General features: G+C 44.3%; 1 protein-coding gene across 10 annotated transcripts in view; it reads left to right on the top strand.

Annotated features, from left to right (window-relative positions):
• NCOA7 (nuclear receptor coactivator 7) overlaps nucleotides 1-23,940 on the top strand; it is a 167,496-nt gene that overhangs the window by 29,793 nt on the left and 113,763 nt on the right. For 7 of the 10 annotated variants that reach the window (XM_073337228.2, XM_073337227.2, XM_073337221.2 and 4 more), the window contains exon 2: nucleotides 9,444-9,574. In XM_073337228.2, the coding sequence (XP_073193329.1) occupies nucleotides 9,525-9,574 (50 nt within the window). In that variant the 5' untranslated portion in view covers nucleotides 9,444-9,524. Of the gene's footprint in view, nucleotides 1-4,053; nucleotides 4,159-9,443; nucleotides 9,575-23,940 lie in introns of all 10 variants that reach the window. The other 3 variants (XM_073337224.2, XM_073337223.2, XM_073337222.2) reach the window with 1 other exon arrangement.

Consider the following 23,940-nt stretch of genomic DNA (forward strand, 5'->3'; position numbering starts at 1 on the left):
GTTTTTATGATAGCAGCAAATGAAATGAACTAGTTGATCATGACAGTAATTCAAAGTAAACCTGATTCGTCCAGTCATTGCTGAATAACTTAAAGAAAATTGCCATTGCCTTTCGCTTTGCAGGTATAGTGTTAAAATACACCTGCTTGTTGTAGTGTTTGACTAAATGGAAAGGCATGTTAAAATGAATATTTCTTTAAAGACTTGATAATACATATGCTTCAGCCCAGTAAACTACAGAATGTAAACCTTATTCTTATTTCCATGACTTGATAACAAATCAGAATCCTCACATTCCAAGCTTACTTGCTTCACAATAAGTCTGTATTGAATAAGCTTCTTCTATCACAATCCTGCAACAGTGTAGGTGGATTGTTGCACCCGCATAGAGCCCCATTGACTTTATGGGGTTCCATGTGGACACAGAGATCTGCCCTCTTGAAGCCAGTTGCAGGATCATGTCCCTAATTAGTAAAATGGTGGAAGTATTTACTCTTTACTTGCAGTGCCCTAGCTTGCTGAACTCTTCCCTTTTTCACTCTGATCCATATTTCAAGATCATTCTCAAAATGCTGTATATAATTTTTCTTTAAGAACCCTGCCCCCCAACCACCCACACAGACTACTACTACATTTTTATAATGTTGAGTCCTTTTTGCTACCTATTTTCTGGCTGTTTTATTGGCAATATCCTTGCTGCTATCACAGTGTCCTAATATGTGTCAAATTGACATTGAAACAAATAAAACCCTGCATGTTTTCTTACATTTCAAATATAGTCCTTTCCAAGGAAGCAGATTCAAACAGAACCATGTGTTTAGACTATAAGCTCTTTGGAGCAGGGAATCTCTCTTCTATGTTACATGTGTGTGCAATAACTAATACAATAGAGTCTTGAGTCAGGTCTCCTAACAATAATAGGAAGCAATCAAATGTATCTATCCTCCAGTTAATAATATAGTGGTTATTCTGTGCTAGCAATTCAGAAAGCTGTTGAAATGTAGGCTCAGACTTGCCATGTCTTCCATTGTTTGTTGGAGAACCTAGAGAAAGAAGGATGTTCCAGTGGTTAGCATGCTAAGCTGGGATTTTGGAGACCTGGGTTCAGTTTCCTGCTTTTCCATAGACTTCCTGTATGACATCAGCAAGGCATTTAGTTTCCAGGTTCCTCTGTTCCCCATCTGTAAAATGGAAATAATAGCACTTCCCTACCTCTCAAGAATTTTGTCAGGAAACATGCAACGAAGATTGTAAAGCATGTACATATTACAGTAATGTGGGACATAGACGAGAGAAAAGTGCTAGCTCTTGTATGGGTTAGGCCTGGTCCACTACAAACTTAGGTTAACATAAACCACATTAAATTGATCTAATAATGGGTGTCTACACTACTGAATCCCTTCCACTGACCTAAGTGGCCTGTAAAGTCGACTTCCGTACTCCACCTCCGCGAGAGGCATAGCGCTTGAGTCGACATGGGGATAGTGTAGACACTGCGTTTTGTAATTTGAATCAGTTGGCCTCCACTGTGTCCCACAGTGCTCCACTGTGACCGCTCTGGAAAGCACTTTCAACTCCACTGCATGTCAGCCAGGTACACAGGAAACAGCTGCTCCCTTGTTAAAGCCCCGGGAACTATTGAATTTTCATTTTCTGCTTGATCTGCGTGGCAAGTTCACCAGCATAGCTGATCTTGGAGACTCAAGGCCGCAAATGTGCTCTAGCATGGCATATACAGGAGGTGGTGGATCTTATTGCTGTGTTGGGAGAAGAGTCTGTGCAGGAAGAGCTCTGATCCAGCAGATGAAATGCTGACATTTATGCCAAGATTGCATGGGGCATAATGGGGGAAAAGGGCTAAACCAGAGACATGCAGCAGTGCCGCGTGAAAATAAAGGAGCTTTGGCAAGTGTACCAGAAGGCAAGGAAGGCGAACAGTCATTCTGGTTCTGCCCCATAATCCTGCTGCTTTTATGAGGAACTGCATGTGATTCTCGGCGGTGACCTCACCACTACCCCAAAATTCGCCATGGATACCTCGCAGGAGCCCCGGGAGACCTCGAGCAACAATGAGGAGGACATTGTTGAGGAGGAGGAGAATGCACGGCAAACCAAGAATTGTTTTTAACTCTGGAGCCCATCCCTTCACAGGACCAGTTGGCAACACAGCGTGATGGTGGGGAAGGCGCCTCTGGTGAGTACACATTTCCATTCAAACTGTAGAGGTTACATGCTACTATTTTTTATGTTTAATCTGAACAAAAAAGAAGATGTAGAGGGTATTGGTTGCCACTCCAACTATGCAGAGGGTGCTCTCCAAAAAAAGACTGTTTATCTGCACAGGGATCGCCTGGGAATCCTCCATGGAGATCTCTAGGAAGCTTTCATGGAGGTACTCTGCAATCCTTTGCAGAAGGTTTCTGGAAAGGGCTGCCTTATTTCGTCCTGGTAGGACACTTTCTCGCGCCACTCCAGTATTAACTCTGTTGGCATCATTGCAGCATGCAGCATAAGAACCAGGGCTATACCCAGACACTTGCAGAATCTGCTCTCGTGCCGCCTCTGTTACCCGCAGGAGAGTGATATCACATAGGGTCACCTAAGGGAAATGGGAAATTTTCACTGCTAGCCCTTAAACTGCAAACGCTTCAACAAGTAATCTGCCCCCGTTTGGTGAAATCTGGGTCACACAACCACGCTTTCCCAAACTGCCATGGTTGTGGTTGGAAGGGATCACCATGTATTGCAAGCAGCATTGTATTAAAAAAAAAGGGGGGGGAGTGACGGCTTCCTGTTTGTCTCCCTCCCCTCACCCCTTGGTGCTACTTTTCTAAAAATCAATCTACTGGGGGGAGGCTTTACACTGGTGCCTGTCCTCAAGCACCATTCAGGTTGCTAGGGGAAAGGGGGCTTTTCTCAAGTTCCAACCTGTGATCCCAAGGATGTCTTCACAAAAGCAACAGCACAAGACCTCTCACCCATGCCTCGTGGCCTTACTCACCATGGCTGGAGCAGCAAACAGACTCTTGCAATAGTCAGCGGTTGTGATTACATTGTGGGTTGCAGTGAAATGTATTGAGGGGTGTTTTTTTAATAAAAAAAAATTAATCTTGCACCAGAAACAATGTATGCACTGTCAATGCTACCGTTTTGCTTTGATTCCTTGCAGCTGAAACTTTGTCTGTCGGCGCATCCTCCATACCGGGACAGAGACTTTCCTAGATTAGAAGGCAGAAAAAGAAGACTCAAGAGGACATGTTCAATGAGTTAATGCGCACCTCTGAGAGTGACAAGAAGGAGCTCAGAGCATGGAGGATTACACTATCCGAGAAGCTGGACATGGACAGGGAGGACAGGAGACCATGCAGGGAACAGGAGCATGCCACACAGAAAGGGATGCTGCAGATTATGAAGGAGCAATCAGACATGTTGAGGCAAGAAAGGCAGCTGGATGCTAGAGTCCCTCTGCAGCCTATATTGAACCTGCTGTCATCATCGTCCAGTTCTACATCCTCCTCCCCTACACATCCTATGAGGCGGGAGAGTGGGGGAAAAGTCATGTATCCCTTGCACTCAACACCAGGGGAGGTTACAAGAACCAGAAGGTGCCCATTCCCACACCTTTGATTGTTATTGCAGTGCACCTATAAGCAAACTTTCCTTGTTTCTCCCCGCCCCGCCTATAGAGTTATCAGCCCTTTGCCCAAAGTTATCTTACTTTCCTTTGCTGTCTCTGTGTGTTTGTGTGCATAATAAAACTTTATGGATTGAGGAGAAAAGACTCTTTATTCATTCAACACACGGTGGTTGGTGGGAGTGGAGTTTACAGGGGAGAAAATGCAATGGAGGGGACAGTTTGGTAAGGAACAACACAGATAAGGGTCACATTATTCTGGCTTATTGTTAAAACTGGTTTTCAAAGCCTCAGAGAGACGCAGAGCTCCTTGATGTGCTCTTCTTATTGCCCTGATGTCTGGCTGCTCAAAATTGGCTAACAGGTGATCTGCCTCAATCCTCCATCCTGGTGGAAACTTTTCTCCCTTTGTTTTACAGAGATTATGGAGCACACAGCAGGCATCAATAGCAATGGGGATATTGCTTTCACTGAGGTCTAACCTAATAAGCAAACAACGCCAGCAACCTTTTAAACGTCCAAAGGTACATTCCACCACCATTCTGCACTTAATCAGCCTATGGTTGAACTGGTCCTTACTGCTGTCCAGGATGCCTGTATAGGCTTCATGAGCCATGGGAGCAAGCGGTAGGCTGGATCTCCCAGATCCACGATTGGCATTTCGACAGCATCAGTGGTTGTTTTGCAGTCTGGAAAGAAAGTCCCTGCTCGCATCTTTCCGAACAGACCTGTGTTCCAAAAGGTGTGCATGTCATTCACCTTTCCTGACCATCCCACGTTGTTGTTGTTGAAACGGCCCCTGTGATCCACCAGCACTTACAACACCATTGAGGAGTACCCCTTTTGGTTTATATCAAAATACCAGAATCTGATTCATGCTCATCTACGTACTCATATTGTTGAATATATCATCAGCAATGTGCACAGCTCAGAGAAATAGTACTTGATGCTTGAGAACTACTGCTGCACAGCCAATCAAAAAGTGATTATAGGTTGTTACACTAGTGGCACCAAACAGATTTCTTTAAAGAAAACAAATGACTTGGAACACAAATAACATTCTTAATGTTTAATTAATTTGTTGTTTAAAATCAATTAGTTCATCTAGACAGACTGAGAGGTTAAAAGAAGGAAGAAAATAAGAGTCCCTGAGACTCAGTTCAAAGTTATCAATGAAAAGGGGTTAGAGGACTACTTATATATTAAGAAAATAAATTGAAAGCAAGAAGGCTAAACACATAACTAACCCAAATTTATAGTATAGTTTTAAATATTTCATATTGGTTTATATTTTATTTGGCTATGTTATTTAACACTGATTTAATTGTTCTCAACATGGAGTTTAGCAATAATTCATCTTGATATCAAATGTATGTCATTCAGTCAGATCTTCCCTCTTTAGAAAATTGTGTCCAAAAAACAAAACAAAACAAAACAAAAAGCAAAAAAACCCTAGCATCATCAGAGTCATTAAATAGAAATTTTCTCCCATCTATTGAAAAGTGCATTTTAGTGGGAAATAACACTGAATCTGAAATACCTATAAAGACCGATTCAGCTCCGTCATGCTTGTGTTTTTGAGCCTGGGCCATGCTGGCAGTATTTGGGAATCTGAGTATCTTTCTCCCTAATAAAAATATTATCTTTGGACCTCCATAGAAGTTTCATGATCCAATCCTTATCTGGTTACTACAAGAGGTGGATTTTTAAATATCTGTCCTAACCTAAATTAATCTAATCTCTTTTCTGACAGTATTGAAGGGACACTATCCATTAGAGTGGAAAATATGGGGTTTCTTTATTTAATAAAAGTTATAAAAATTGATTTAAGAATTTTCATATGTTTTAAAATTTCAAGTAAAAATGTGTATTATTTAGCACTAAACATTCCCCGGTAGTGTTTGTAACCAAATCATTGCAGCATTGAACTAGTGCATGAGAACCAGAAATTGAAGCTTTTCTTTCCCAGCTATTGTTTTTTGTTAGTAATTACTGTAGGGTGCTATATGGTCATGATAGGAGATGGTCCATGAGACAATATCGCTATTTGTGCTATGAAAAAATTTCAGAACCTCTCGCCTACTTCGTTTTCCTTGTTCAAGTGAAGCGCAAAAACTCCAAACATAAATGGTGAAAACTAAATTGGATTTTTAAAAAATATTTTTAAAATAGAGTTTAAAAACTCTGTTTCTTTAGTAACATTAAGAAGGAATTTTTGTTAAGTACAAATTTTAACCTTACAACATACCTTTAAGATGCATTAGTATTTTGTTCTCAGAAATTTCTTTCTGAGAAAGTGAGCTAAGATTTAAAACTAAACAAAACAATAGACGTAGAACTTAAACAATATGAAGTCAGTTATATGTGAACTTTCACTGATCGGGCCAATTCCTAACAATGCTTGAGATGAACTCATTATTTCCCTCTCAGTACAATAAGACAAAAAATAACAGACACTTTTCTTCTCTTTTAAGAATTCCTCAATTTTATCTGAATGCCCTTACATCATCTCCACGTTATATGTTATGTTCCCATTTTCAGGGTAGTCCATTTATCCTGAATAGAATACTGCACTTTTATTGTATTTAGTCTTGATTTTGAAGTTGCCCGAAGGGATACACTCTGCTTCTTTTGTTTGTGTTGTACGGAGCTGAAATGGGAAGCAAATTGTAGCCTCTGGACTTGCAGTCTCATGTGTAGCTTTACTACGTGACACTGCACAGAATATAATTGTTTTTACTACCTGTTGTGTAGACAAAGTTAGAGAAGAAGAGGCTCCTTTTGCACTTGAATGTCTTGAAATTTACTAGATAGATGGTACTTGACCTCCAAGTGCAGGCTTGACTCTAAATATAGCACAAGCAAAAAAACCTGACTGTTATTTCCTTACATTTAAACATCTAAGTATTTAGGACTTAATTCTGAAAGCTGTTCAGGGCCTCCCAAAGTGGCTGGATGCAAGGGTGCTCCTAATTTTTCAGGAGGCACTCAGCATCTTGCATAATTGGGCCATAAGTATCTGGGACAGAATGGCATGTTATGGTGTTTTTCCTATGCTACTGTCACAAAGATCCTAGTATCCTACTGAAGACTTTGCAACATTTTCGTTTGCAGAGCACTTTTGATCGGGATTTTTCAGCATTTTTTAAAATGGTAAATCTGTCTAATCTAGCTAATTCAATTTAGGATTTATAATGATTGCTGTTAGCAGACTGCAATGATGACCACTGCATAAGATAACTGTATAGAAAGAAGATTTTAATTTGGAATATGTTCAGTTAACCACAAAGAGTTTGTAAGAATAGAAAGTGCATTCTGATGCAGTACATGTTGAGGAACATGGGCTGGTGATGTTCAGTGCTCATTATATGGGGATGGGAAAATTATGCCAAATATTTTGATAGAATATAATATTACAAGCTACCAAATATCTTCTTCTTTGGTATTTCAGTCAAGTTGACCTCTTTTGGATACATTTACTTTGATAGATGACTGCTAGTTTGAAGAGTGTGATTTTAATGCAGAAACAAAACTGGTGGGAACAGATTATGCTAAGGGGTAAATTTTCTGTTGCTTACATGGCAAATCATTTGTATGTCTCCCATTATTAAGGGGAGTGGTGGATTCTCCATCTCTTGATAGAAGATGTGCTTTAGCTAAACCCAAGTTATTGGGCTCAATGCAGGAGTAACTGGATGATATTCTGCGGCCTGTGTTATACAGGAAATCAGACTACTTAGATGATCTAATTGTCCCTTCTGGCCTTAAAATCTAATCTACTGCGGGAAAGTTACTCCCAATTAAATTACTACTTCCATCTGTGTATGTTTGTGTGAGAAAGTGAGCGCATGTCCAACAGAATAGCCTCTTGGAAAAAGAGTTGCTCCAGAGATGCTTTGATGGGGATTTTCAAAAACGCATGGCATTGTCCTATCATTAACTTCAGCGGGAGCAGCTTTAGACCAGTGCTGAGTAGCAGTGTATGGCCTCCCGCATATCTAAGAGCTTAGTAATTAGGGCACTCAGTTTGGATGTGGAAGACACAGGTTCACGTTCCAAGTCTGGAACAGGGATTTAAATCCAGGCCTCCCATGTCACAGGGGAATGCCCTAACCACGAAGCTATTTGTTAGCTAGTCTGGGATAGGTGTCTCTGAACCTCTTTTGTAGAAGCAGTTCCATTTTGTGTAAATAATTAAATATTCATTGAGAATGACTCTATACTATAGCCTGGCAGTCAGGCGGAGGGGAGGACACCTGTGTTTGAGTCCCTGCTCCAATTAATATTTTGCCCAGCTCTAGTGCAGAGCCCGTTTGAAAATCCTACCCTCTGGCTTAAAAGGGCCTTGGTCCTGCATTGTGTAAAGAAGCTGTGATTCCAATGCATAATGCCATAAACAGATATCTAGCCAAAACTGATATGCTAATCTGCAATAGTTTAAAACTTTGGATGTTATCTTGACCTTCTTTAGGTGTATTTTTCATTTCTCATACAGCCCAGAAAAGTCACTGGTTCCTTGTTCAAGGTGGCTACAATTCATCTGCAAGCAGCGTACAGGTTGAACCTCTCTAATCCTGCACTCCCTGGTCCAGCAACATCCGTGGTCTGGCATAGGCGCTGACTCCGTGGGTGCTCCGGGGCTGGCACACCCACGGGGAAAAATCAGTGGGTGTGGAGCATCCACCAGTGCCAAGCTGTCCCCTGTGCCCCCTTAACCCCGCACCTCTTGCGCGCTGGTGGCCCCAACTCCTCCTCCTTCCTCCCAGCACTTTCGGAGCGCTGTGAACAGCTGAGTTGTGGTGTTCAAGCTCCAGGAGGGAGGGTGAGGACCTGGGGCTAGCGGCTGGGACCCTGGGCGAGGGGCTGGCAGCTGGGACCTGGGGCTGTCATTGGAGCCCCCAGGCAGGGGGCCAGTGGCCGGGACCCCGGGTGGCAGCAGGGCCCCTGAGTGGGAGGCTATGCTGGGCGCAAAGCCTGGGGGGTGCTGCAGCACCTCCCATACCCCTACTTCCCATGCCTATGGAGACCCACTGGAACTCCGCATTGACCTCCTGTGGTTCAGCAAATTCTTTGGTTTGGCACCAGTCAGGTCCCGAGGGGGCTGGACTAGAGAGGTTCAACCTGTGCCATCTTTATTTGTGATTTTCCATATTGGTTTAATGAGGCATGACAAAAAAATACCTGTGCTGTTACAGAGAAAACAGATTGCTTTTTACTATTTCAAGTTGAATTGTCAGTGGGCCCCTACTCAAACTTTTTGTTTTTTTTGTTGCTTTTGTCAGCATTTTTCAGTAAATGCAATTTAAATTATTATTTCAGATTTTTGCTTCTCATATTATAGGATATCTCGGCAGTTTGGGACCATTATGGTCACAACTGGGAAACAAAAGAAGTGTGGGCTTTTTTGGTATATACAACCAATTTACAAATCTGTAAAGGATAAAATATTTACAAGCTGCTAAGACATTGTTACAGCTCTTTGAATTAATCCCCTGTAGTATGCCACTGTAAATGCTGTCACTGATTTTCATATCAAAATCTCTTCAGATTCCCTCTGATTCTCCCTCATTAAAAAACAAAAACAAACAAATCTCAGATATGATTTTTCTGCAGTGACTTGCCCAACCATATTCATTGTCTTGTGTTTTTGGTACAATAGGTCTGTATCATGTGACATGTTTTCACTGGTTAAAGTTTACTGCCATTTGTCATGGGGCTATGCATGTTATCTCCGCACTGTAAATTGCTGCAGAAGTTATTGACATTTTGATTTATGAACTTCTTTTTTGTTTTTAAATGATAAATACAGGGGGACTATACATGGGTATGAGGCACTGCGAAAAAGAGCAACAAACCCCAAACACTCACCTGGCACTTTTCACTGTATACCATGGAGACTAAGGAGGAGAAGAAGGAGCGGAGACCAGGCTATTTTGCCCGGTAAGTGTGCATAATTAGTTCAGTGCTGATAAAAACGTACCTGTGGACTTTGCCATCGGTAATAGTCTTGTTTTTCACATTTTAAAATTATAATCTAGTGAATTATGAATCCACAGGTGCCTCAGTGGGAGCTGGATTTTCTATCTGCATTTCCCCCCTTGAGTTTGAGTAATGATTTGTTGTCCTTTTCCTGCTGTTTCTGGGTAATGGAGGCAGCGCTGCAATACCAGTTATAAATGTTACTTCCAGTACAGAGCTGTTACTGAACTTAGTTGCAATATGCTCTGAATCTCATATTAGCAACTTGCCTGGCTCCTGTTTAAGGTGAACTGGATAAAGCTGCAGTGACTGTAAATCTGTAACACAACAGAAGTTTGTTAACTTCAGATTCTTAAAGAGACAACGATTCAGCAGTACATTCTCATAGGGGGAAGGTGGGTAAATTATGGGAGATCATCACCCTAATAATTTGAAAGATGAGATGATGTTCTATGCTAATACTTATAAACTACTCTAATAGTTAGATTATATTACTGTCTATAAAGACAACATTATATTTTTGCCAACTACTTTTATTATCTTGGAGCCATGGCAAGTATTTTTTAAGGATAAAAATGAGTTGCTGGGAAAATAATTCTTTGTTAATATAATAAACATTTTATAAATAGTCATCCATGATGAGCTGTATGGGAGAAAAAGTGCCAAAGCTCAGTTAGTCTGTTTGAAAAATATGAGAGTAAAATTCTTCACTCTGCTTTCAAACAGAGATATACAAATAGCTGCTGTAACATTACTGGGAAGGAAAGTCCAGCACAGAGCTGCTTTTCCACCTTCCCTCTCCAGTCTGTACTTAATTATTGTTAGGCTTGGAAGGATTACGGTAGATTGTTATCAGTAAACATCTGTTTCACTGTACAGAAACTGATGAAAAAATATTTGTCAGTAATAATCAAAATTTACAGATAGGCATAGTAAGAAAAGTGCTGCTTGAGAACTTATTAGAGTTTGATTTAGGGATATTTACCTGGTATATTTTGACATTGGCTGTTGACAGTTTGTGTTTTAATGTCTATAAGGTTTTACCTTTTTGAATCTCAGCATGTACTGATATTAAATAATTATCGTCTGACTTCTCCTGATAATTTCCCGCTACTCTGAAAATTTAAATGAATAAAAATCAGGAACAAATGCTTAAACACATAATTTTGTGCAATTTTAAATCAGTAAAAATAAAAAAAAAATACTTAAAAAAATATTGACCTTATCTGTTGAAATTATAAAAAAATAAAAATCAAATTCTGCCAACCCTAATTGTTGTTAACCAACTACACCAAAAACTGCACTATGTGTTTTGTGGACTTGTAATAAAGTAGGTCCCCTCCCTAATAACAGGAGTGGAAAAAGGGGTGCAACAATTTTTTTGTTGCTGTTTAGCCAAAACCTAAGGTTAATGTGAGATGGAATGTAGAAGTAATAGTCATGTGGAAGTTCATAGTAGTGATAATTTCAGAGCTTCAGCTTTGAAAAGTTTCTGAGTGATGGCTATGGCAGTAGTTCTCTTCTCCCTTTTCCAAAGTCTGGAAGTACTCTCAGGACCCCTTAAATTAATGAAGGCTTTATGTGTTCCACATACCAAAATCCTCTTTGTTTGCAAGAGGCAGTGATCATTAGGGTACTAGTTACACTAGCTTCTATTCTTCCATATCCTGGTTGATGCATGGGATGGCTGTGGAGGGAGTTACAAGTTCCATTCCTGTACTGAGAGGAAGGTTGACACTGAGGACTACTTGGAGAAGGTTGACAAGAAATGGCTGTTGTAAGTTAGGCCATGTCTACAGAAAGAAATAGCTTAAATTGATTTGGGACTTGGTGTAAACTAACCTGAAATAAGCCGCTCTTCAACCAAAATAAGAGAGTCCACACAGGGGTTTTTAAACCAGGATAAGGATGAAAATGATTTGGGGTTCATTAGGCACGCCAGGCGACTCTGTGCGCTGCCTCCGCCCACAGGTGCCGTCCCCGCAGTTCCCATTGGCCGCGATTCTCAGCCAGTGGGAGCTGCGGAGCTAATCCTCAAGGCAGGGCAGGGGCAGCGCACAGAGCTGCCTGCCGCATCTCCACCTAGGAGCCACTTGCAGGGAGCCGCCCCAGGTGAGTGACCCCCGAATCCAGCACCCCGCAGACCCTCCCATGCCCCAAGCCCCCTCCTGCACCCAAAGTCCCTCCCAGAGCCCGTGCACCGCACCCCCTCCCACGCCCCAACCCCCTGCTGGCCCCACACCAACTGGACTATAAACGGGAATTTCAGTGAAGATCAGAAATGCCGGTTTATAGAGCTTTTCAGTTGGTGAAGTGCCGGATAAAACAGCTTTTACTGCGTTAGAAAACATGCCTTATAGTTAAGGCTATGATTTTGTCATGGAGGTCGCGGAAATCATGGAATCCGTGACTTCCAAAGACTTCCATGACTTCAGGCCCGGTAGCTGGGAGCTTCAGGGTTTCGCTGCTTCCCGCAGGACGGGCAGCTGTGAGATATCCTGAGGCAGCTGGCCCCCAAGCTCTAAGCCACCATGGGCTGCGAGGGTACCCTGCAGCTCCTGGCCTCTGTGGGCGACGGGTACCTCGCGGGCGACAGGGGGACCGCCGCAGCTCCCTGGCCAGCAGGGCAGGGGGACCTCTGCAGTCCCCGGCCGTGGCGGCGACAGCGGCAGAGTGATCCCTGCAACTCCCCACCATTGGGGATGGGAGAGGGACCCTGAAGCTCCTTGCCACCACGGAGGGACAGGGGGACCTGGAGCTCTGAGCCCCCATGGGTGGTGGGGGCCCCAGAGCTCTCAGCCACCCCACCACTGCCCAGCCCCTTCTCATTTTATCATAGATATTTTTAGTAAAAGTCAGGGACAGGTCACGGGCTTCCGTGAATTTTTCTTTATTGCCTGTGACCTGTCCATGATTTTGAGTAAAAATATCCATGACAAAATCTTAGCCTTAGTTATAGTGATAAAGGAGCTCAATCTATTTAGTTTAACAAAGAAAAGGTTAAGGGGTGACTTGATCACAGTCTATACCTGCATGGGGAACAAAATATTTGATAAAGGGGCTCATCAGTCTAGCAGAGAAAGGTATAATACAATCCAATGGCTGGAAGTTGAAGCTAGACAAATTCAGACTGGAAATAAGGTGAAAATTTTTAACAGTAAGGGTAATTAACCATTAGAAGAATTTACCAAGGGTCATGGTGGATTCTCTGTCACTGGTAATTTTAAAATCAAGTTTAGATGTTTTTCTAAAAGATCGGCTGAATTCAAAAGGAATTATTTTGTGGAAGTTCTGTGGCCCGTGGTATCCAGATTAAATGATTCCAAGGCCAGAAGTGACCATTCTAATCTATGAATCTGTAAGTAAAGAAGGAGTTGATTATTTAGATAGTTTTGTTTTATAATAGTATCTGACAGTGTAATTAAAATATTTGAGAAATATTAAATCAGTGGTTAGATTTTCACATTCATCCTCTAGCATCAACACCTTTGCTTGGAAGAAGTAAGAAACTTGCTGTATAGAATGCATCTACACAGGTATATCAAGCTTGGGTATTTTTTATCATCTGCTTGTCCCCAGTCTTTTATGTGTTTTCAGAATGGAAAGTTTCCACCTACTGTTAAGGCATAGTGACTAGGCAGTTTATCCTTGCAGTATGAATAGTCTCAAAGCCAACATACAGCAGAAGTTGGAATTTTATAAATTACTGTGGGGGAAATATTGTCTTGTATCATCTTATTTACATAACAAAAATGGTTTAGATCATCTTACAGGGATGTAAATGTTAACTCAGTATCCTGCTATTCAGACTATAAACAGTATCATATTTTAGTCCCATTATTGTGACCAATGGCATGTATGCCAAAGACGTTTCATTCTCAAAAAAATGACTAAAGATATATAACTTGTTCAGATTTATGAATATTTATAACCCATATAATCTGTCCTATAACTGAAGATTTCTCCATGTAGTTGTGGATAAAGCTCTGGATGCTAAGGGCAGGTCTACACTTGACAGGCTTCTTCTGTCAGCGTAGGTATACCACCTCCCCAAGAAGCAGTAGCTATATGATTTAGCGCTGTCTAAACTGGGGGTTAGGTTGGTTTAACTGCGTCACTCAGGGGTTTGGATTTTTCAAACCTCTGAGCAATGTAGTTATACCTACCTGATTTCCTAGTGTAGATCTGGCCTAAGAGATACCATAAAGGAACGTCTGGGGCTTAGACCTTTGTGATATTATGGGGAGCAGAAATGTTGTAGCTAGTTTTCTGCCTGCTAGCGTGCCTTGTATCAGTACATAGCTCCAGAGCTTTTATATAACTATATAAAGTTTTATATAACTTTTTAGGGTGTTCTTTTAATGAAATATATTTAATATTTTGAATCCCTTTCACAATGGCTTTAGCTTTCAGATATTGAAGACTGTCTAGACCTGCACAAACAGCACTATAAGAAATTCTTATATTTTTGTAAGGGGCTTTGCTAAACTCAGAAGATCCTATCGTGTGGATAGGTGGTATCTGCAGTTCATTGCTTACATCATATTGCTGTTGCATTTATTAAGAATAACTTTTATTGTATGTGTAAATCTGAAAAATGTGACAGTTTGCAGTTATCTAATTACTGCATAAAAAAATCTGTTATGGAAGTGGGTTTGGAATGTGAAGGTTTTAGGAGGTTTTGAGGCAGCACTTAACTTGGGAACTGTGTCCTTCTGATTTCTGAACTATCGGTGAGGTTTTACATTATCAGCGTGGAGCTCTTTGCAGTTCTGTGATAGCATTTGTGTAAAACAGGATAAAAGTGTGTATAAGAACTAGCTAAGCACTACTTGTGCAATCAGTCACAGGACTACGTTCCCAACATACACGTTTTTCTTCAGGGCAGTCCAAGCAACAACTGATTTGTGCAGTCTTACTGAGTTTATACTGATATCTGTGCCTTCACTGAGTAGGTACCTTATAGGCGTGCAGAACAAACATTGTTACTAGGTGCGGGGATAGTGGGAGTATTTATTTGGGTCATTTGGGCCGTTTTCTGGAAAGGAAGAGATTCTTAGTGCTGTATGTCTAGTGACCATGCACAGTGAGAAGGGAGTGAAGGAAGAGAGACCAGGGAATAGTCCACATTTAGTGTAAAGAGATGTTAGCAAAGGGAAGAAGGGAGAAAATTAGAATGAAGAGTTTTGAATTCTGTTGCGGCACCATTATAAACATACAGAGCAAAAAGTGTTTGATTACTTAATTTCAAAACATACTGTGGTACATAAGAGATTTCAAAGCTGATTTTCACTAATTGTTTATCCTGAAAGATATGTGCAATACTAACTTGTTATGCAGTAAGCATACAGTGACCTTCTGTTTGCCTTTCTAAACGGGACCTTTGGTGACTTTTATCTGCCTTTAAAAAGAAAGCATTAGGAAAAACTGAACTTGTCCCTCCTTTAGTGTGTAAACAGTGTACATAATGCAGCTTTGATGCAGAAGTCTGTACAGTTCTGATAAGAGTTGGTGCTATAGTAGTCATAATATATTATGTCTTCATTTTCCTCCACCATAGAAAGAGTCTCAGAGCTGTCCCTGGAGATCTTTACGGTTATGTAATATTGCACAATTTAACTGATCTTGTCATTGGGATAGTTAAATAGCATTACATCTTAGTGGCCATCAAGACGTAAGGGAGGGCAGCAGAAAACAATAGGGTTGTTTGATTCCTCAGTTTTAGGCTCTTTCTGTACTCTGCAGAATCTAAGATTTTAATTTTAAAATATTGCAGTTTTATTTTTTCAGTTTTGAAAATAGCCTTTCCAGTGTACTATTGTCCTGTTAACTTCACCTTACAGAAAACTAGGTGCAGCCAAATTGCAGTAGGGAACCCCACAAATAATTCTGTTGATCTCCATGAAATTTAAGTTCAAGATGAAGCTGTTTAAATCCTAGCATTGAGAAATGGCAACTTAATAAACAAACATTCAGTAGTACAGAGTTGTGGCAGGGGATTTTTTGTTTGTTTTTGTTTTGTCTTGTTTCATTTTTTGTTGTTGTTGTTGTTGTTAGCCTCTCATTCAATCAAATGTTTGGGAAGCCACAATTTACCTAACAATATTTGCAGGGGAATACAAGCTTTGGTAGTGCTATGATGGCAACCTAATAAGAAGAGGCATGAAGACTGAATTGTAAACCAAGCCAAATCCCAAAATCATGTATATCCTTTACTGCTCTTTGTGATATATAAAATCAGGGGTAAAAATAAAATTTCTCTCTTACTGGTATGTGGGGGGGGGCAGCTTTGGCCCCCTCCCCGGAAGGGGCGGGCCTCGGGTGGAAGGGGTGGGGCTGCGGGGTGTCAGCGTCCCCTAGCCAGCTCTCCCGCTCCATCCAGGGCTCCAGCAGCGATTTAAAGGACCTGGGGCTCTGGCTGTCAGTGGCCGGGGGGGCAAAAGGGGCAGGGACGTTAAAGCGCTGCTGTGGCAGTGCTCTAAGCTGGGTCCTTTTGCTGCGGCAGCGCTTTAGAGTCAGCGGTAAGGGCTGGTACAGGCGGCAACTTTTTACCGGTACACTGTATCAGCCCGTACTGCCTTACTTTCACCCCTGTATAAAATCAACATCAAGTTCTATGTTTGTCTGGGTTTTCTTCACACATTAGAATGATCAGGTCCTGACTTCCCTTTTTTTTTCCCCTGGGGGACTTTGCAAACTTTAGGAGGACTGTGAATGTGACATTGCTGGACCCTAAAACTTGAGCTGCAGCTCCCCTGGCAATCAGTTGAAAGGGGATGGGAGTGGGGGGAGAATGTTGACCTTAAACAAACTTTCCTGTGCTCCCATAGTAAATTAAATTAACTCAAGATCTTTATCTCCCCTCAGCTGGGGACTTGAATCACTGCAGCTCAGCTTCAGTCTCTGGTCGTTCCCAGACTGCTAGAGAATGCCAATAGGATATGGGGAAAAAGAAGGAAATCCGTACCTGATATTTTTTTTAATCTAATAAAACAAGCAGATGGAAAGATCTCTTGTTTTGGAATAAAATCTTTAAGGCCATTTTTGCACATGTTAATGGAGTAGTAAATAACTTTTTTCTTCACAGTTGTCCTTTAAAATGACACTGCAGCCTCCCTGCTGCCTTTTTTTCCACATTCTTTCTTTTAAGGAAGAAAGCAATTTTCTTTAAGTGCTGGTAGCAAGCCTGCCAGTGTTTGAATTACGGTTAGTTTTTTAGAAGTCAGTATCAACAAGATATTTCAGTTAGTATAGTTGGGAAGTGATTGCACAGCCTAAAAGAAAGAAACTTCGCACAATGCATCTAGGAATGTCTCCTCAGGAAATCTTTGTGACTCTGTGTTCCTGATGAGCAGGGCAATATGCCTGTAAATCTCACCCAACAGAGAATGCATCAAAAATACTGGAAAAGGACAAAACAACTCAGCTCTGGAGGAGAGGTAAGGTCTGAATGCAGGTGTTGTGGTCAAGAACGCCTGAATTTTATTCCCCTCTCTAATTCCATCTGCAGTCTTGTGCAAGACTGTTAAGATCCCTGCCTCGTTTACACCACTTTTAAATTGGGAATATTATTATGTATTTCTGGCCTGTTGTAGTTGGTTTACTAATGTGGGCATTGTGGCAGAAGCTGGAGTAGTCCCTTAGTAAGTGTCCCCAACAGTGGAAGGTCTGCCAGGTTGTAGTGGTGAAAGTTATGGTGGTGTGAGGTAACTGCAATCCCCTACCCACTACCCCAACCCTCAAACTGGGCAGCTGGCAGTGGAGGAGGCATAGCCAAAGTACCTTGGGGATGTGTTGGTTCAGCACCCCTTCATTGCAGCTTCCACAGGTGCGTCTATGGAACTTAAAGCTGCCTCCTTCAGGACAAAGCTCCATGGGAGGGCAGGTAATGAAAACACAGATTCAGGGAACCTGGACCCCTGGCTCTGGACCAGCTTGGTCTGCAACAGTAAATTATGTGCCTGCAAAAATAACCTGTTTCGGCAGGAAACTGAAATACTTCCTGTGGACCAAAAATATTATCCCTTGCCAGTAAATTTGCTGTCCTAAAAATTTCACACACCCTTCACTAGGAATTGCCATTGGTCCATCTAGTGTGGTATCCTGTTTCTGACAGTGGCCCATGCCAGATGTTTCAGTGTAAGGCTTAAAACTCCTGTAATGAACAATTATGCAATAGCATGCCCATGGAGGAAGGATTTTTTTTCCCCTTAGCCCCCCAGCCACTAATTAGTGGTTGGCTAACATCTTAAAATTTGATTTTTATACTTGTGGAATTATGAATGATTAAAATAATAATAATAAAGACCCTACGTTAGGAAAGTGCTTAAGCATGTGCTTACATTTAAGCACGTGATTAAATCCCATTGACTCAATAGGATTTAGGCATGTGCTTTAGGAGTTTGAAGCTGCACTATTGAAGTCAGTGAGAGTTTTGCCGTTAAATTGGATAGAAGAGAATCACACTAAGGGCTTGACTATACAACCATTTAGTTCACGGCAACCTGGGGTATAAGTCTACCCCACGCTAGTCTGCTGCTGAACACTTAATACTTGTGTGGGCTCTGCTGCTGCACACTAAGTTCCCTGGTACGCTTTAATCTACTCCTGTTTCAAAGCAGGAGACATTAAAGTGCACTAGGAAACTTTTAGTGCATGGCAGGCTAGTGTGGGATAGATTTACACCCCAGAAAGTTAACATTAAGTTAACGTTAGCCTTCTGGGTGTCCCAGTGTGTCGTGTGTTTGTCTCAGAGGTGAAAGTAAGCCAGTACGCCCCGGTAAAGCGTACCGGTAAGAGCCAGTGCACCGTACTGGGGCAGCCCGGCTTCCCCAGGAGGCAATTTAAAGGGCCTGGGGCTCCCAGCAGTGGCTGGAGCCCCAGGCCCTTTAAATTGCCTCCGCAGCCCCGCTGCTGGAGCCCTGGGGTAGCGGCTGAAGGGCTCCGGTAGCTATTTAAAGGGCCTGGGGCTCCCCTGCTTCTACCGCCCGGGCCCTTTAAATAGCCACTAGAGCCCTGCTACTGCTACTCCAGGGCTCCAGCGGCTATTTAAAGGACCGGGGCGGTAGAAGCAGGGGAGCCGTGGGCCCTTTAAATAGCCCCCAGAGCCCTGGGGTATTGGGGGCTCCAGGGGCTATTTAATGGGTTGGGGCTTCAGCTGCCTCTGCTGCCCCGATCCTTTAAATAGCCGCTGGAGCCCCACCGCTTCCCCAGGGCTCTGGTGGCTATTTAAAGGGCCAGGGCGGTAGAAGAGGGGAGCCCCGGGCCCTTTAAATTGCCTCCAGAGCCCCACTGTTGGAGCCCTGGGGTAGTAGCTGCAGGGCTCCGGCAGCTATTTGAAGGGCCTGGGGCTCCTCTGCTTCTACCGCCCAGGCCCTTTAAATAGCCACTGGAGCCCCGCCGCTGCTACTTCAGGGCTTTGGCGGCTATTTAAAGGACCGGGGCGGTAGAAGAGGGGAGCCCCGGACCCTTTAAATAGCCCCTGGAGCCCCGGGCTGCTGCTGCTACCCCGGTGGGGGGGCGGGGGGCACTTACCTTACAGGGTGGTCTGGGGCTGGCTCTGACCCCCTCAACCCCACCCCTTCCACCCTAGGCCACGCCCCTTCTGGGGGCCAGAGCTGGTCCCAGAGTACTGGTAAGTCACTCAACTTACTTTCACCCCTGGTTTGTCTATTTAGATTGTAAGCACAGAGATTGTCTCCTTCTGTGTCTTATAAATAGGGAGACCATATTCTCCCAAAGGGAAAAGGGACACCCCACTGGCCAGCCTGATGCCCCCCTTAACTCCCCCCTCCGCCCCCTGTGCGGCTGGCCAGAGCCCTCCCTGCCTCCTGCCTGTGTGGGGCCAGCCCGAGATCCCCCTTCCCCCGTGGGTTTGATCCAAGCCTCACCGGCGTGGGGCTGTCCCGAGGCCCACCGTTGCCCACCCACCCACAGGGCAGGCCCAAGCAAGCCACTCCCCCAAGCCATCCCTCCTCCATGGGGCTGGCGTTGCTGCTTGGCTCCCCTGCCCTGCATGTTTTCTCCGCCCCGCTTGGGGTCGCACCCCACTGCAAACGGGACAAATGCAGAGTATGTCTCTGATACTGCAAATGTTTATGGGTGTGAGTAATTTATGCAGGGAAGAAAAGCAAAATATATTCTTTACTAGTGCAGAACACTGCGACGACTATGGCCCTATTTTCTTCCTGATTTTTAGAGATGGTCAAAAAATGTAATTGTGACATATTTCTGGGAAAATTGTTTTTTTCCCAAAATGAATGTTTCCATAGAAAATATTAATGTCAAGTGAAATTTTTATGACTTTTTAACATGAAAAGCTGTTAACAGTTTTATATTTTTATATCAAAAATCAGAAAAGCCATATTTGTTATTTAGCATATCACCAAATATTGAAGACCCACTACTATCACAGGCTTTATGATAGTAGTGGGTCTTAAATATTTGGTGGTGTTATGTTAAATAGCAAATATGGCAGTTTCCTGAATATCCTTGGAAAAACTTATTAAACTGAATTAAAATATATTTTGGGTCCACTGTGTTAAATGCAAAGTTTATGTATTATTGTGGGCTGGGATTGCATGCAACCTCTCTAGCAGGGGCGATGGGGTGAAGGGAGTAAGGCCTGAAAGTTCAAAGAACTATATTAAAAATGTGCCAGACAAAAATGGACTTTTGGAACAATAAGTGTTAAGTGAATTTCCTGGAAAATACCTTAAAAAGACTAATGCAAATTTCCCACCTTTGGTTATGCAAAAATTCAGCCTTTTAAAATTATGCCCTAAGGAAAGAGTCTTTGTCTGCTAATTACGTGCTACCAAAGGTAACAATGAATAGCCATATAAAGAAACTGGCTGCTCTACTAACCTGTGTTCTGGTTCTAAATCCAAGACCCTTATAAACTTGTAGCCATGGGAAAAACCCAGTTGTGGGTTTTAAAGAACTAACAGCTACCAGATCCTGAGGCTGGAGTTGGGATAACCTCTGATAAGGTTTTTAGCATGTGTGTAGGTTCGTTTGTTGTTTTAATATGTTTCACCTGAAAAATAAAAGTGCTTGTTTATAAAGAGCTGTGTGGTAACTTATAACTGTGGTCAACACCCTGGGCATAGTCTCTAAAAGGAAAGCAAAGGGCAGGTGCTGGCCTTTTAGGCAGTCTGGCTTGCTGGAAATATGACAGTGTAGGCTGGGAACTGTACAATCTGGAATAACAGTCAGAAGGAAAAGAGATGGGCCTCCACCCAAGAGAGGTGATGCCGGTTAAGCAGCCAGGAGCCTAAAATGGGTGCGCTTAGTGGACCACGATGGGGGAATGCAGGTGCAGTTGGCCTGAACTGTGACACTAGTGTCTAGAACAGCGTTTCTCAAATGCATGGCTGCCACCACGGGCTTTTCTTGTGGCCACAGCCTCCTGGGCAGTGATTGGGGGGGCAAAGCAGCCGGCCCGCCCCTTCCCTGTTGCTCCTCGATGTGCCACCTTGGTGTTGATTGCTGGGGCTGCCAGCAGGGGTTGGGCCCTGACCCGGCCCCCTTCTGGAGACACAGTGCTGGAGGAGCAGGCAGCCTGTGAGTTTCCAATCTTCCCAGGGGTGGTAGGGCTCAGTTTTCAGCCCTGGGATGGTGGGGTGGCAGGCTCCGGCCACGGGGCTTCAGGCTTTGGGCTCTGGCCCCATGCCCTGGCTGCAGGGCTTCGGGCTATGGCCCCGGGGCTTCAAACTCCTTCCTGAGGCCCCATTCCCCAGGCTTCAGGCTCTGGCTCCCCGCTGCCTCCCCATCTTCCTTCCTGGGGCCCTCATCACCCCTGACCCCTGCTGACTATCCATCCACCTCCCCATTCAGGGCTTAATTTGTCCCCGGGCTTGCCAGGGATGTATAAGTCTGCTGTGAAAAGTGAAACTTGTATGTTTGTTAATATCACTTTTCACATCAGACTTAGTAGCTGGCTGGGAGGCTGTAAAAAATATTAACAAACATACAAATATCACTTTTCTCAGCAGCAGACTTAATAGCTAGCAATAAATACATTACAGTGGTTTTGATGTGCATATGTGCATGTTTATTTGTTTTCCCTAAAGTTAATTAAGTATTTTAGGAAAAATTGTCAGAGCAGCCACCACAGGGAAAAAATGTGGGGTGCTGAGCACTCACCGGCACCCCCATCAATGCCTCTCCCTCCCCCTAGAGCCTCCCGCCTGCCAGAGAGCCCCGCGGATCAGCGCCTCCCTCTCCCTCCCTGCGCTTCCCGCCCGCCGTGGTCAGCTGTTTCACGGCATGCAGGAGGCTCGGGGGGTGGGGGAGGGAAGAGGAGCGAGGACGCGATGCACTCGGGGGAGGGGCGGAAGTGGGTGGGAAGAGGCAGGGTGGGGCCTTGGGGAAAGGGTGAAGTGGGGATGGGGCCTGGGGCAGAGCCGGGGGTCAAGCCCCCCCTGGCACTTTGGAAAGTCGGTACCTGTTGTTATGTGACCTTAAGAAAATGTTAAAGGAGCAATTCCCAAGACACATCACTTCATTCTACCTTCTGTCTAATGCTGTTGGTTGAGAGCCAGCTGTAACTCATTATAAAAGAAGGCATTCGGTAGATTTGTAAATCAAAGTAAAAATAGCCTTATAAAAGCCTTCCACTGTGAGGGGATTTATTAGGTTGCTGTAATGGCAATGTAGACCTGAATGCGTTATAATCTATTTTTCTTGGTTAAACAGAAAAGGTGTGTCAACACCGCTGCTGGGAGGTCTGACTCCCAGCTAGGGTAGATGTATATGCATTAGCTCTGCTTGTGCTCATGTGATAAAAATATCCGTGTGCTTGTGGTATCATGTAAGGTGGCTTGGGCTAGCTGCCCAAGTGTGACGATGCGACGCCGCAGGGAGGGGGGAGTGTTGACCTGGGAATGTGCCCTGGGGATGAGAGACCTGAGAGCCTGTCACCTGAGCCAGGAGGGGGAGGTAACACCTTTGCCCAGGAATGCGAAGAGAGGCTGCAGGAGAGACCCTGCTGGGCGGGTTTAGTTTTCAGTTTGGGGCTGGGTGGAGGAAGGCAGGGAACCCCAGGGCTGGGGTCTAAGCTCCCTGCTCCCCCAGAAGGACTTGACTGAGGGGTCCTGGTTGTACCGACAAGCTCTGTTTTGGACTGTGTTCCTGTTGTTCAATAAACCTTCTGTTTTACTGGCTGGCTGAGAGTCTCAGTGAATCCCAGGAAGAGGGGTGCAGGGCCTGGACTCCCCCACACTCCGTGACAACTGGTGGCAGTGGTGGGATGTACTGCACACTGTGAACGGTGCTTCCTGCACTAAGTGACTGGGGAACAGTAAAATGAAGGGGGATTGACGGGGACCAGGCTTGCTGAAGATTCAGAGAGAGACGGTTTCAGGGGGCAGTTAACCCCTGGGAGTGTGTGAACAGAGAGAAGGACTTTTGCAGTAACAGGGTCCCTCGGGGGATTGCAGTGAGCGGTCCCAGGGGCGGAGGAGTCTGCAGCTCAACCCTGGCAAAGAAGTGGTGACCTCAAGAAGGACTGGCACACGAGGGGTTTTTCCTGGAAACCGTAGAAAGCTGCCCAGGCCTGCGAGTGGCCAGCAGGGAGATGTACGCTAAACACCTTAAGAGTGACCTGGTGGAGCCATGCAGGCAGAGGGGGCTGCGCATTGGGAGGTCCACCAAGGAACAGCTGATTGCCCAGTTGGAGGAGAGGGATCGCTTGGATGACCCGAACCCTGTCCCTGAGGGAAGCCGCCCGGTGGACGCACCGTGGGCCCTGGGGTCTGACCGGGCTGGGAGGGGTCAGACTGCAGCCGAGGACATCCCGAGACCCTTCCTACCTAGGCCTGGGGAAGGGGTTGGGGGAAGCCCAGCGAATACCGAGGGCACCCTGATCCTCCCTTACTGGACTCCAAAGCCGTGGAGGTGTACAGCCGAATGACAGGGGCGGAGGCAGGGGACTATGAACTGTTCAAACAGGCCCTGCTCCGTGAGTTTGGGCTGACCCCCGAGATGTACCGGAGAAGGTTCCGGAGTCAGCGTAAAACGCCTGAGGTCACATACCTACAACTGGTCAACCGAATGCAGGGATATGCCCGCAAGTGGACAGCTGGGGCCCAAGCTAAAGAGGACCTGCTTGACATAATCGTACTGGAGCAACTGTTTCCACGGTATGCATCCGATGAAGTGAGCTGTAGCTCACGAAAGCTCATGCTCAAATAAATTGGTTAGTCTCTAAGGTGCCTCAAGTACTCCTTTTCTTTTTGTATGAACAGTGCCCTTCCGACCTGAGGCTGTGGTTGGTGGACAAAAAGCTAGAGAACCCTCAGCACGCAGGGCAGCTGGCCGACGAG

The sequence above is a fragment of the Lepidochelys kempii genome, chromosome 3 (genome assembly GCF_965140285.1).
Source record: "Lepidochelys kempii isolate rLepKem1 chromosome 3, rLepKem1.hap1, whole genome shotgun sequence".
NCBI classification, from domain to species: domain Eukaryota; kingdom Metazoa; phylum Chordata; order Testudines; family Cheloniidae; genus Lepidochelys; species Lepidochelys kempii.